This window comes from Peromyscus maniculatus, chromosome 15 (assembly GCF_049852395.1).
Source record: "Peromyscus maniculatus bairdii isolate BWxNUB_F1_BW_parent chromosome 15, HU_Pman_BW_mat_3.1, whole genome shotgun sequence".
NCBI classification, from domain to species: Eukaryota; Metazoa; Chordata; class Mammalia; order Rodentia; family Cricetidae; genus Peromyscus; species Peromyscus maniculatus.
Window position 1 is genome coordinate 31,160,509 of NC_134866.1, and position 14,926 is coordinate 31,175,434.

At 39.5% G+C, this 14,926-nt stretch overlaps 1 protein-coding gene across 3 annotated transcripts in view; it reads left to right on the top strand.

Moving 5' to 3' along the window:
* Nipbl (NIPBL cohesin loading factor) overlaps positions 1 to 12,773 on the top strand; it is a 173,611-nt gene extending 160,838 nt beyond the window's left edge. For 2 of the 3 annotated variants that reach the window (XM_042261453.2, XM_076551803.1), the window contains exons 43-47: positions 4,427 to 4,573; positions 6,233 to 6,507; positions 8,840 to 9,014; positions 11,067 to 11,255; positions 11,804 to 12,773. In XM_042261453.2, coding sequence (XP_042117387.1) covers positions 4,427 to 4,573; positions 6,233 to 6,507; positions 8,840 to 9,014; positions 11,067 to 11,255; positions 11,804 to 12,169 — 1,152 coding nt within the window. In that variant the 3' untranslated portion in view covers positions 12,170 to 12,773. Of the gene's footprint in view, positions 1 to 4,426; positions 4,574 to 6,232; positions 6,508 to 8,839; positions 9,015 to 11,066; positions 11,297 to 11,803 lie in introns of all 3 variants that reach the window. The other variant, XM_042261454.2, reaches the window with a different exon arrangement.
* Positions 12,774 to 14,926: the final 2,153 nt, after the last annotated feature.

Sequence of the window (14,926 nt, forward strand, 5' to 3'; positions counted from 1 at the left end):
CTGTATTGAGGAATAAAATATGATTGTGTCTCTATATTGAATATCTTGGAAATTTTATCAGGGTTTTTTCCTTAATTTTTTCCATTTCATTATTTTATATTTGGGTGTGGGGGAGGGGTTGCCACAGTGTGGGTGTGGAGATCAGAGGCCAGGTTGTGAGAGTCACTTCCCTCCTTCCACCCTGGGCATCCGAGGGACTGCACTCAAGTCATCAGGCTAGGTGACGAGCTTCCCTCTCCCTCAAGTGGACTCACCAGTGAGTAACAGTCTCTATAAAAGTCAGCTGCATCATTTAAACTGTCACTGTGGGGACAGAGTCCATGAATACATGCATGCATACCTACATATATAGGATTACTTCTGTCATTCTGTAGGACTCAAATATTGTTGGGAAATGATACAGGGTTTGTTTGTTTGTTTGTTTGTTTGTTTGTTTGTTTGTTTTCTATTTGTGTGTTTGGTTTTATTTTTTATTTTTCCAGACAGGGTTTCTCTGTGTAATCCTGACCATCCTGTAACTCGCTCTGTAGACCAGGCTGTCCTCGAACCCAGAGATCTGCCTGCTTCTGCGTCCCAAGTGCTGGGCTTAAAGGCGTATGCCATCATCACCTGGCTTAATAATAACACAGATTTTTAGTGCTGAGTTTTTCATGTTGATTTTCTTCAAATTACACTTTTATGTAATTGCCAGTTGACTTGCCCAGGACCACTAGCCAAGAATGCAGAAAATCTTGTTCTTTAGGTTTATCTTTTTTAATTTATTCATTCATTTTACAAATGCTTCTTTAGTACCTATTATGGTTCCCACCATTGTATAAGACATTACCAGGCAGAATAGTAACGACAGCTGTAACACTTGCTTGCCCACACAGAGCACGTAGACCAGCCTATCTGTAGGGCAGCTGGTAAATGAGCAGTATAAACATTTTTCTTATTTTAATCACTTGGCATAGAGTTTTTGTAGTAAATCAGAATTACACTTACCAGAGCATATATACCTTACTAGATCTGTTCTTTTTAAAATACTACATGAAAATTTTTTAGATATGACACAGCAAATCCATGTCCCAAGTCTGTGTTTCAGAATGCATGACATTGTCCTCCCATCCTCATTATATCGTCATTAGTTTTCAGCTTTTGTGGTGTTGGACACTGCCAAGACTGAGAATGGTATGACACTCAAAGGGTTTATTTCCATTAAGAGGCTAAAATACAAATAAGAGAAATTAATAGTGGTTGTGGTTAGCATATACTGAATGTGGTTCCTGTTGCTATTTCTTCATTCTTTATCTCTGCTGGGGTTCATTCCTGTGTGATGTCAATACATAATCTGTTCATTCACCAGATGTTCTATTATTGTGATAATAGGACTTTAAACCTCTACTCTTGACTGCCTCCAACACAGGATGTCAGAAAAGGAGCAAGTCACTAAAGGCCTAAAGAGTAGATGCATTAAATGTACTATACAGTAGAGGAGGATTGGAGAGAGTGGGTGGATTGCCGTCTCTCTGAAGCAAGGTTTTCCTAAGCACAGTACATAGACCATAGAAGCAGCTATAAGCATTGGAGGACTATAGAAGGGTTTAAACAAAATGATGGCCAACAAGTGCAGAAAGCATTTTAGGAACACAGATTTTTCACTGTTGGGTTCACAATACAGGTCATAAGGAAGTGATCTGTTGTGGCCACAGTAGAGAATGAAAGAATTGGTAGCAGGAAAACAAAGAAGAAACATTGTAAGAAAGGAATAAATTGAGAGTATGTGAGGAGAGAGAGTGAATAACTAGAATATTTTTGTCCTGAGGACCTGAGAAAATAACGTGATGGTTGCTAAAGGCAGACAAAGAAAGAAGAATCTAGGTTGATTTTAAGGAGTTTGATTTTTAGAAGAGGGAACAATTAGGACTTTGATTTCCTAGTTCTGAACATTTTCACTTCTAGCAAAAAGGAAAAAAAATTTATATATATAAATCATGAATTCTGATGTTAAAACTGATAGGTAAGCCAGGTGTAGTAGCTCATGTTACTACATGTATGTAGTAGTATGCCCAGCCTTCAGAGGCAGGGACAGGGTCTTCACTGTAAGTTCAAGGCTAGCCTGGTCCACAGCTGTTTTAGGCCAAAGAGAGAGAGGAGAGGTCAGAGAAGAGAGAGAAGATGAATATTGATAGGTGGAGTAGAGTTCTATGTTCTGCATTTCCTCACTGTGACATTTAGATAGTGGTGTACAACTTTAAAGACTAGATTAAAGATCTGGAAAGATGGCTCAGGTTAGGATCACTTGATACTGTCACAGAGGACCTGGGTTCAGTGCCCGGCACCCATGTGGCTGCTCACAACCACCCATAACTCCAACTCCAGGGAATTTGACACCCTCTTCTGCTTTCTGAGTACTGGGCATACACATAAGGAACTTACATACAAGCAGGCAAAACAGTCTCATACATAAAAATAAATCTTTTAAAAGAGAAACAAAGTAAAGATGAAACAATTCACTTTTAAAAAATAGATTGTCTTATAAATGTTAATAGTAAATTTATTACATCTGCCTTAGGAGCTTTTTACTACTTCTGCTAGTATATATCTTGTTATTTGAATGTATAGAAAGTAGACAGGAGGAAATAACGTACTTTTGATTATTAGTTTTCGTTTGGTTTTTTTTAATTCAGTAACCGCTTACAGATTTGAGAAGAAAATAAGAGGGCACGTAAGCTGTCTGTCTTGGCAGCTGCTAGAAAGAAGTGGATGGGGGAGAGCAGAGAGAGCCTTCGAGTTAGGTCACGACAGCAGGGGGGCTCAACATGGGGTCTACAGGCAGCTTTGCAGCTGTACTGGGCAGATGGGAACGCCAAGAACCTTTTGGTGTTTTGAGACAGAGTCTCACCAGGTAACCCTGGCTGTCCTGGAACCCACTATGAACTTTTCTTCTGCCACTTGGAGTTCTGGGAATAAAGATGTGTGCTACCACATCTGGCTAGCCCAGAGAATCTGGACAAGCATGCGTAAGTTTTTGGCCAGTATCCAAAGAAAAGAGGAAAGGGGACTGGAGAGATGTCTCAGTGATTAAGAGCCCTTGTACTTCTTGCACAGGACCCAGGCTCAGTTCCCAGCACCCATATGGTGTTCACAGTCATCCTTAAGTCCAATTCCAGGGGATCCAATGAGCCAGGCACACACAATATACACATACATTCATGCAGGTAAAATACCTATTCACCTAGAATAAATCTAAAGAAGAAGAGCAAAAGGGACGAGCTGCCAGGTGGCTCAGCAGGCAGAAAGAGAGAACCAGTGTCACACGGTGGTTACCTAGTCTCCATGTGTTCCCTCACACATCACGCATGCCCAAATGATAATGATGGTGATTTTTAGAAGAGAAAGGAGAAAGTTAATGCTTTCTGTGTTAAAATTCAGAAAGGAGGTAAACCTAGTGAAGCTCTATAAATAATTGCCTTGGTTTCTAGTTTTATATTAGTTTGTCTGTAAATTCTCAAAAATAAATGTAAATATGAATGTGTCTTCCTATTTATTTATTTAGGACATGGCATCTCGCTGTGTTGCCTAGGCTGGTCTCAAACCCCTTAACTCAAGTGATCCCCCTGCCTCGGCCTCCCTAGTGCTAGGATCGCAGTCACCTTCTAATGTTTCCCAGCCTGTGTTTCTGTTTAAGGTTCTTTTTAAAGTCAACAACCACTATCAGCCATAATTTCTCTTGCATTTTGTGTATTTTATAGTATTTTGGGTTTGTTTGTTTTTGTTTTTTTGAGACAGGGTCTCACTAATAGTTCTGGCTGTCCTGGAATTCACTATGTAGACCAAGCTGGCTTCAAAGTCACAGAGATCCTCCTGCCTCTGCCTCGCAGTGCTGGGATTCAAGATGTTTGCCACCAGGCCTGGCCCTGAAAAGTGTTTTAATTAGTGTGTGATCAGGGGTGGGTAAATCCAGATATCAGTAGTGTATTACATATACTTTTTTGGACGCTGAATAGTAACTGTGTGTAACTGTTCTCCATACATGTTAAACTTTGAGGAGACCATGACTAATTACTATGTTTTCATATGTATACTTTCTGATACAGTTTGGTCTGTCATAAAGATCTCACATAATCTCTAAAGGAAAAGGACTTTTACTTACCTGACTAGAAACTTCACCTCTTCCTTCCTGAGGTAGCATGATATACGTCATTATAAAATCTCCTAAAGTGGCTGTAAGATCACTTTTGTAAATTCTGTTTCTGCTAGTCTCACCCTTATTTTTCTTCTACTTTCTACCTCTTTGCTTATTTTTTTCTCCACTCTCTCCTTTGTCTTTAACTCTCTCCAGTACTAACTGAGGTGAAAGTGCCTGGTGATGATTTTCTAAAAGCTGTTTGGGTGGGTTTCTGGCTTACCACTAAACATGTGTACCTTCTTTTAAAATTTGCAGAAAACAGAAGTGACTATGCTCTTGTACATAGCAGACAATCTAGCCTGTTTTCCATACCAGACTCAGGAAGAGCCATTGTTTATAATGCATCACATAGACATTACGCTCTCAGTTTCCGGTAGTAACCTATTGCAGTCATTCAAGGAGGTAAGTTACACATATTGCTGTTCTTTTTGCTTGGCTCCTGGTTTTTCAAGACAGGGTTTCTCTGTGTAGCCCTGACTGTCCTGGAACTCGCTCTGTAGACTAGTCTGGCCTTGAACTCTGAGATCCACCTGCCTGTGTCTACCAGTGCTGGGAATAAAGGCATGAGCCAAAATACACCATATTGCTATTTTTAAATGCATCTGCCCAAGTGCAAACATACTATTTTCATTATTTTATTTCTCATTATTCTTTCTATAGGCATATAAAACCTTTCGAAATGAACTTACTGAAATCTGGGCAGTACTTTAACTTGGAGAGGCGGGTTGCTATTCATTTCTACTCAGATCTAAAACCATCCATTTACAGATAGTTTATGTATACTTTCACACATGTGGACTCTTCCATTAATAGGTCACCCCACTTTTTCCCTCCCACTTTAAGGACTGACAAAGTGTTTTCTTTTATTCATGTATCCACCTGAGCCTCATCCGAGGCCATGGCTATTCTGCTAATATTGTAGTGCTGTGCTAGATCATAATACTGGTATGAGTATACATGGATATGGTGGATATGTGTCTGGTGTGGAACTTACACACTGACGTCCTTATCTTTCCACTGAAGCATCTTAATGGAGTTGGCATACACTAAGTTTGTCTTTTCTGTCACAACTCATAAGTAGAAATATAAAATTCTAAATTACCTGATGTAGCCCTAGGCAGGATACATTCTTTAAAACTTGAATGAAATAATTTTTGTATGCTTGCTAATCCAATTAGATCTCATTTTACAAAATTGTAGTACTCAAAACTCAGCCTAATGAAACTGGTAACTCAGAGAAACAGTCTTAGAAACCTAAGGAAATTGCAGGAGTACCTGATCTCTTGTGGACCACAGAGCAGCAGCATTGCTTCACCTGAGCTTGCTACAGCTGTAGAATTTGCAGCCTCGCCCAGCACCCGTTTTTAAAGGAGACTTCTAGGGTAGGAGTGTGCACAGTAAAGTTTCAGGAATTAGTAATTTTCTAAACAATTTCAGCTATCATACTCTGTTAATGTTATTTTACTTATAAGGATGTACTTAGAAATGTGCCCCCTGTTATTTCTCAACAGATAAATTTTGAATAATTGCTTTTGTAATTTGGTTCTCTCAGAGTGATCCCCACCACCATAAATTAGCTCTTTCAAAGGAAGTTTTCAGAAAGTAGAAAGAAGCAGGGTTTACTAATGTAAGAAAAGTTGCATCGTATCTTGCTAAAAACTCCTGAAAGCGGGTAGTTAGATGGAATCTTAGGGTGGTTAAGGCCACCATAGTCTTACTTAAATTATAAGCATTGCTCTTATTCTGCAGTGGCTTGCATATGTGCCAGATTAATATTTTTATAATTAAGCCATCTTGTGGCATTCTTATGAGAATGGCATTTCTCTTTAAGTATTTGTAGAGGAACTGTTTGGATTGGGGAGATAGCGTGGGTGTTGTATATAATTTAGTCTTGGGACTAACTTCTCTTAAAAGGCTTAGTTGCTAATAGAATGTCAGTGGGCTTATCAACTATTTATTGAAGGAAGCTTTTTACAGCTGTTGGATGGAGGATACTTACATTTGTTATTGGCATTTTGTTTTTATTGGTTTTCAAACAGAACAATTTCTTCTTTCTTTCAGTCTATGGTAAAGGACAAAAGGAAAGAAAGAAAAGCATCCCCTACTAAGGAGAATGAGTCCAGTGAGAGTGAAGAGGAAGTTTCCAGGCCTCGGAAATCTCGGAAGCGGGTAGATTCGGATTCAGACTCCGACTCTGAAGATGATGTAAACTCAGTGATGAAATGTTTGCCGGAAAATTCAGCCCCTTTAATTGAATTTGCAAATGTTTCCCAGGGTATTTTATTACTCCTTATGTTAAAACAACATTTGAAGAATCTCTGTGGATTTTCTGATAGGTGAGTTTATTTGAGCAGTAAGAAAACAAACATACTTTGTTCAGAGTACATTAAGACGTGCTCCATTTAAAAATCCACAGGCTGGGGACAGGGTGCAGGTTTGGTTCATTTTATTGCTGTGTATTATTCCTCGGTTGTAAACCATTATTTGGGTGTTTTTTTTTTTTTACAATACTGAAAGAAGGGGAAACATACTTCTTCACTCAATATATTCCAGGCTTAAAGGACTTTCTTCATTGATTTCCATAAAGATGCCTTGTTAGATGATACTCAGTCTAGTTTTAAAATATACCACAAATTTAGCGTTGCAAAATGTTATACAATAAGAGTAAATATAGACTAACTACACAGAACTCTTAGAAATAGACTTTCTAAAGTAAGGATGAAGTACTGTCTGAAACCATTGGTGGGATTTTGAGCATTTTTTTAAAATCTGATTTTCACCTTGGATTAAAAAAAAAAATCCCCAAGTGGGGGATGGCCCAGGGGTTAAGAGCACTTACTTCTCTTACAGAAGGCTCCACCTCAGTTCCCAGCACCCACAAGTGTCTCCAGCCCCTGGAGGCCTGGCAGCTCTTTCTAGTCTCAGCAGACTCTGCACACACACACATACATATAAATTTTAAAAATCTTTTTTTAGATCACCAAGTCAAATATTAATGTTAGTACTCAAGTGGAAAGAACATAGGCCTTGTCAAGGTTACTCTTGCTGTGATAAAACCCCATGACTAAAGCAACGTGGGGAGGACAGGGTTTGTTTGGAAAGCTTACACTTCCATACCACTGTTCATTGCCAGAGGTCAGGAACCTGGAGGCAGGAGCTGATGCAGAGGCCATGGAGGAGTACTTCTCCTCGTGGCTTTCTCAGCTTGTTTTCTTGAAGAACCCAGAGCCATCATCCAGGAATGGTACCACCTACTATGGGCTAGGCCCTCCCCAACTGATCACTAATTAAGAAAACGCCTAACAGGCTTGTCTTCGGCCAGATATTACAGAGGCATTTTCTCAACTGAGAGTCTCTCCTTCTCTCCGATGACTCTAGCTTAGGGCAAGTTGACACCAAACCCCCCAGCACAGTGTATTTTATGTAGAGGGGCATTTAGTGCTAAATGAACATTTCTGTAACTGGTGACCGTAGCTCCGTGGTGAAGCATGTGGTTAGCATGTGTAAAGCCCTGGGTTCTAGCCCTAACTCCAATAAGGGACAAAGAGATTTCTCATTTGTCAGCTGTTGCCACAGGAGAAGTTGCGCAGTGTAGCCAGAGCTTCACTGTTTTCAGGAGGTGCTACAGATCCAGCCACTCTCCGTGATCTAGTACTGGAGATGAAGCCAGAGCCTTGTTTGCTATGCGTGCACCGTGTCCCCGAGCTCTGCTGCCAGCCCTAGAAGTTTAGATTGTTAAGAGAAATACTATGTGAGATGTCGGTAACTAATTTAGAATAATTTAAAATAGCATAAAGTCTTGATATGGACTTGGAAAGAGTTTCAAACAGTTACTAATCACCTGAAACTAGTTTATAAGCAGTGTTTCTGGCTACCATTTGGACAATGAATAAACAAAAAGTCCAAATCAGGGGCTGCTGAGATAGCTCAGTGGATGAGGAAGTACTTGCCTCTGAGCCTGACAATGTGAGATCATCCCCAGAACCAGTGATGGAAAGGAAGAACTCCTTTCTGACTCCTACAAGATTCCCTCTGACATCCACATGTGCACTGTGGCACACGTGTGCACACACATCCACAAGATAATAACAAATAAATGAATGTAAAACAGAAGACCACTGAGATGACTCAATGCATAAAGGTGCTTACAGCCAAGCCTGGCAAGCCACGCCCAGTCCCCAGGAACTGTGCACACCGTGAAAGGAGAGAACCAACACCTGCGAACTGTCCTGACCCACGTGTGCTGAGGTGAACACACGTACCACAAACTCACACAAATAATCTTAATGTCTTTTCACAGACAAGAACTAAGAGTTAGCCGGCAAACAGTTAGAGAGGATCGATTGTAAGAAAGCTGCTCTGTTACCATAGTCACAGTCCATAAATTAGACACAGGAAACTAATTTCACTAAAATGATGACTTCTACTTGTAATTGGGTTTCTCCAGGTCTGTTGCTTCCTGAACCAGGTATCTCTTTTCCATCCCTGTCAATACAGAGATTGATGAAAACAAAAGACATTGTTAATACTTGCTTTTTCTTTTCTCTTTTCATTAGTTGAAATATGTATGATTTAAAATTTAGTTATTACTAAGAAAGAAAGAACTAGAATCAGTTTAAGTATGTGCCTGAACTTTTTAAAAACTCTGGTTTTGTATTTCCAAAACAGTAAAATTCAGAAATATTCTCCATCTGAATCTGCAAAAGTATATGATAAAGCCATTAACCGAAAAACAGGGGTTCATTTTCACCCCAAACAAACACTGGACTTCCTGCGAAGTGACATGGCTAATTCCAAACTAACGGAGGATGTGAAGAGGAGCATAGTAAGGCAGTACCTAGACGTGAGTACCCAAGGGAACACTAAGCCAGCCTCACGGGCTGTCGGGGCTCGCTTTCCCATCGCACCCCTGCAGCACAGTTACAGGATCTTCATAGTCGACAGTCTATGAATTCCTTTAGCAAAAGACGAACTAGTCCTCCGCGGATTGCATGGCTTACATTCTTAAAAGTTAAACCGTGATTAGTCAGCCTTCTGCCTTCTTAGGCCATTTTGTTCCTCTCCTTTCTCAAAACTACTTTTTCTTGTATTCTCTCTCTCTCTCTCTCTCTCTCTCTCTCTCTCTCTCTCTCTCTCTCTCTCTCTCTCTCTCTCTCCCTCTCTCCCTCCCTCCCTCCCTCCCTCCCTCCCTCTTTCCCTCCCTCCCTCTCTCTCCCTCCCTCTTGCTCTCTCTCTGTCTCTCTGTGTCTCTCATATATATATGTATGTATGTATGTATGTATGTGTATATATGTATGTATGTATGTACACACACACACACACACAATCTCTCTGTGTTAGCTCTGGCTATCCTGGAACTTGATACATAGACTGGGCCGACCTGGAACTCACAGAGATCCACCCACCTCTGCATGTAAGCTGCTCAGATTAAAGGTGTGCACCACTACACCCATCTTTTCTTGCATTTTTACTTGAGTAATCCAAGTATACATATGCTTAGATGCTTCATGTGTGTATGTGTGTGTAACATATATAAGTGTACCTTTTTAAAATGTTTAAAGATCCAAGCTTGCTAGCAGATTCCTTATAATACCAGCATATGGGAGCCTAAGATGGGAGGATTGTAAATTCAAAAACAACCTGGGCTATATTGCAAGTTCCAGGCAAGCTTTGGGGACCTATGGCAACCACACACACACACAGACACACACACACACACACACACACTAAAAAAATAAATAAATAAATAAATAAATAAATAAATAAATAAATAAATAAAATAAGTGTTGTAAAATAAGCAAAACCCTGAGTGGGGCAGCACATACCTTTCATTCCAGCACTGAGTCCAAGGCCAGCCTTGGCTACATAGGTAGCTTGAAAACAGCTGTGCACAGACCACACCCAAAATAACACATATTTCTAGAGACAGACAATAAAAATTAAGATTGGCAGGTTTAGGGACTAGGGCTTCTATTTAAATGATGAAAACTTGTAAAAATGATGATGGCTGTACAATCGGTGAAGGTACTTAATGTCTCGAGAAATATAATTAAAATACTAAATTATATATACATTTTACCATGATGGAACTCTAAAAATATTATTTGGGGAATATGTTTAGAAAACTGTCCTAAGGGGCTGGAGAGATGGCTCGCAGGTTAAGAGCACTAGCTGCTCTTCCAGAGGACCTGGGTTCAGTTCCCAGGACCCACATGGCATCTCACAACTATCTATAATGGGATCCGTTGCCCTCTTCTGGCATGCAGATGTACATGCAGACAGAGCGCTCAAATACATAAATAAATACATCTTTAAAAAAATAAGAAAGCTGTCCTAACATTTTTTTGCATTATAATTTTCCTAGAATAAGTAACATGAGTATTACAGTTGTTGTTTTTTAACCAAATACAAATGGTACACCATGATTTTTACACTATTACTTTTTCAAACTTTAATTTTTTGAATTTAAATTTTTTTAATTATTTTTTTAAATTATTCATTGTCAATTACTTGCTTGACATTGAATAAGGCAAGCAGAAAACTGAAAGACAGTCTGTCATTACTTCCCTAATTGCTTGATGCCTCGGACCCACCTCCAGCAAACTGGGAGTCTTGAGCCAGAAAGCCTATTGCCTAAAGTGTTAGTGAAACACGGCCATGCTCAGTCTGTATGCTTCTACAGCAGTGGAGAGGGGGAACTGTGAGAAGGACCGTGCGGCCAGCAATCCAAACACACCGCCTTTCTCTCGGCCTTTTTACAGTCCCTCATTTGTACCGTAGCCATGGCCGTCTAGACTGGGTCTTTCCCCCACTCTGAACTACTACCGTAGAACACACTTAAGAATTCCATGGTGGGGTTTAAACTGTGTACTTAAAACTCTCAATCCTTTTTCAGTTTAAACTTCTCATGGAACATCTGGACCCTGATGAAGAAGAAGAGGAAGGCGAGGTGTCGGCCAGCACGAATGCTCGGAACAAAGCAATTACCTCGCTGCTTGGAGGAGGCAGCCCTAAAAATAACACAGCAGCAGAGACAGAGGATGATGAAAGTGATGGGGAGGATAGAGGAGGAGGCACTTCAGGGGTGAGGCGGAGGAGGAGTCAACGTATTTCCCAGCGTATTACGTAAAATGATTTTTATGTGCTTATAAATGTCAGTCTATTAAATGTACACCAAGTAATGTAATACTTATAAAACAAAACATTTTGTAGATAGAGATTCTCTACTTAACCATTTATACATCCTTTTGTAGAAAGTTTAACATAAAAGATAATAAAAAAAACAGAAATGAGATTTATCCAGCATAAAGGGTTAATAATTTTTTTGGATTGTATTAATGTGTGCTATCCTTTTTATTGTTGCTAAGTTTTATGTAGCTTTATGGTTTATATGTACATATAATTTTATATATCAAGAGTAAAGACACGGGTACAAATTAAAAGTTATATGGTTTTACAAGTATATGTTAACCCCTTGGCGCTGGCGGTCACGGTGCGTCTCATTGCCGGCAATGGAAATGTGCCGGGAAATCCCAACTCCCGGCGTCAAGGGATTAAAAGCAATAAAAACAATAATTTCACTAAAATTCTTTTGTGTAACACTTGGTCTTTTTTCCCCTCCCAATGTTTTAGTCATTGAGAAGGTCAAAACGAAATTCAGACTCTACCGAGTTGGCAGCACAGATGAATGAAAGTGTTGACGTCATGGATGTCATCGCTATTTGCTGTCCAAAGTACAAAGACCGACCACAAATTGCAAGAGTAGTACAGAGAACCAGCAGTGGCTTCAGTGTTCAGTGGATGGCAGGCTCCTACAGTGGCTCCTGGACGGAGGCTAAGCGCCGCGATGGCCGCAAACTGGTGCCTTGGGTAGACACTATTAAAGAGTCAGACATTATTTACAAAAAAATTGCTCTAACGAGTGCTAATAAGCTGACTAATAAAGTTGTTCAGACTTTACGATCCCTGTATGCCGCCAAGGACGGGACTTCCAGCTAATGAATTTGTACATGCAGCCAAATTTACAGGAATTTTTTTAAAAGGCAAAAAAACTTGAAATATCAACATTCTGGCAAAAAAAAAAAAAAAAAAATGAGTTTTTTGAAGAGTGGAACCTGGGATGCAGGAACAAGGAAGGAATGTTGGGCAGACATTTCTGTGGGAGCTCCCTTCGCTGTTGTGCAGCAGACACGTCTCTCGGTTCGTTTTTACTCCCGCTGTATTATAGTTTAACAGAATTGTTTATATCTTGGAAAAAACTTTCTGTTTAAAAAATAAACAAGTGAATGTTGGAAATTAGTCTGTTAATGTTCTTAATAAAGTGTTCTTGGAGTTGAACCTAAGCGGATGGCTTTCTTTAGCTTAGCCCAGTTTCCAGGGAAGCAATGTCTCTCCAGGCTGTAAAATGGCAGAATCTCCTGGATATATAATTTATTCTGTTGAGAAAAAAAGCATGCAGTATCTATGACCTATCTGCAGAAGGAGTTTTTGTAAATGTAGATTTTGTTGTATTAGGTCACCCTGAAAACAATACAAGAAAAGGGATCCCCAGGCAATCTGGTGGAGCGAATACTGCAATAAATTTTTTTACTTCTCTTTGTTACTTGTCTGTTTCCATTTGAATTTCTTATTGTAAAGATCTGTTTAAATCCATTTATATTATTTTGCAGTCTTTTATGTAAAATTTATAATATCATTGGTTTTCAAAGCAGAACATAAAGTTGTTTATACAGTTTGTACAGGCTGACTTCTGATAATTGCTATCTATTATTTTCATTCCCATAAGAGGGTGTAAACAGCTCCAGGGTTTATTGTATCCTGCAATATTTAGTATTAACTATATATGATTTAGCACTGTGCCAAACACATTTTCAAGAGTACATTTTGATATAAAAAGAAACTATAGTTTATTCCTTGTATGCTTCCATTTCTTTCTAGTGATGTCATGATGGTAATACTTATTTTTTAAACCATGGGGAAAGATAACAATTCTGCTATTTTGGAAAAACAGCATTTCTCTTAAAGTGACGCCATGTTATTTTAGAAATAGAGTTGAAATAAGTATGACACTTCCTAGTTAAACACACCACATTTTGACACGCTATTTTTTAATGCTGAGAGTAATTTTACTAGTTGGGATATTCATTTTGTAGCCTAAGAGTTTTATACATGTTTTCAGAACAATTGTCATATAGATTAGTTACTACAAATACCTCAACTAAATTGGGAGAAGGATATTATATGTACTGATTTTTAAATGACCTCTAAAATGTTAAATTTTATGAAACCAGCAAGTAAATGAACGTATTCAGTTTGTGAGGAAGAGTGACTGCCACAGAATTCCTCTTTGTGAACACCTATTAAACACTATGAAAATACCTCCAAACTCTACTTCCGATGTGGGATCTTTCAGAACGCCTTCCTGAAGGCTGTGTTTGTTTTCTTCCCTAACTGCATGGTCCTTCCCTTTTACTGTGCATTCTTTCTGAGAAAACTAGAATGGGTTTCCCTGGAGTGTTGACGGCAAATGTCGACTTGAGGTAGCTTATTAAACACAGCAGTCCATCAGTAAGGGTAAAAGACCATCTAGAGAAAATAAAAAGTCCCGTCTAGAGAATACTAAATAAACTGAGTTTAAAAGCCAACTCTTAAGTGCTTCGTGTCTGGCCATGCTTGCTGTCTCTCACTTCTCACAAGATGCTACAGTAGTTTGTTCCCACTTTGAAGATGAGGATGGTAGGTGCAGAGCGTTCAGTCTCAACAGTATTGAAATCTGGAATTGGCACACCTGTGCTACATGGGTGCCAAGCATTAAGCTGAGATCCTCCTGAAAAGAAACCCTTTCCCAAAGGTATCTTGTCTACCTAGGAATACAAGAATTTTCATTTTGTTTTTTGAGACATCGTATCTTTATGTAGCCCATGCTGGCATGGAACTAACTATACAGCCCAGGCCGACCTCCGGTTCACAGTTCCCCATCTCATCCTCCCACGTGCTACAGCTGTAGACATGCACCACATACCTGGCTGGTGGATGCAATTTAAAGTCAGCCTTAGAGCAAATGTCCTGAATAAATCTGTGTCCTTGGTCAGGGGTGGGTTACTGTTTGCCATTTATTGAAATTTTTGGAGTCAGAAGTTTGGGGATTTTCCATAACTTCTAAGCTGTCAGTAGTGTGAGTAGAATGTTGACAACATGATGCGAGTTTGACTCTTAAATATGTAACCAAAGCTTTGAAAAGTTGAAGGTATCTCAAAGATGACCTTTGTTTTTAAATGTTAGCACTGGAGTTAAGGCCTTGGTAGTCAAGCATATGAGAATTTTAAAAGCTCAGGCTTAATGTGCTTTGTTGATTAACTACTACAGAGTAGTAAATCCTACAACTGTATTGGAGTTACATTGAGTATAGAAATGCTCAGGGCTAAGGATGTAACAGACGGTGTTCTTGGAATACGTGAGACCTGTGTTGTGTGCAGCACCCCTCCAAAAGGAATTTTGCAGCCAGGAATGGTGGTCGAACGCCTTTCATCTCAGCATTTGGGAGGCAAAAGCAGGCAGATTCCTGAGTTCAAGGCCAGCCTGATCTACATAGTGAGTTCCAGGCCAGCCAGGGTTACCCTGTTGAAAGAAAAGAAAGAAAGAGGGGGGAAAAAACCTTCAAATATGCTTCTTGTCAGACACAATCTGTATTTTAACACATTCAAATTATCTATTTTAACAAAGAATGTCTAGTATTTAAGAGCTGCCCAGTGAAAA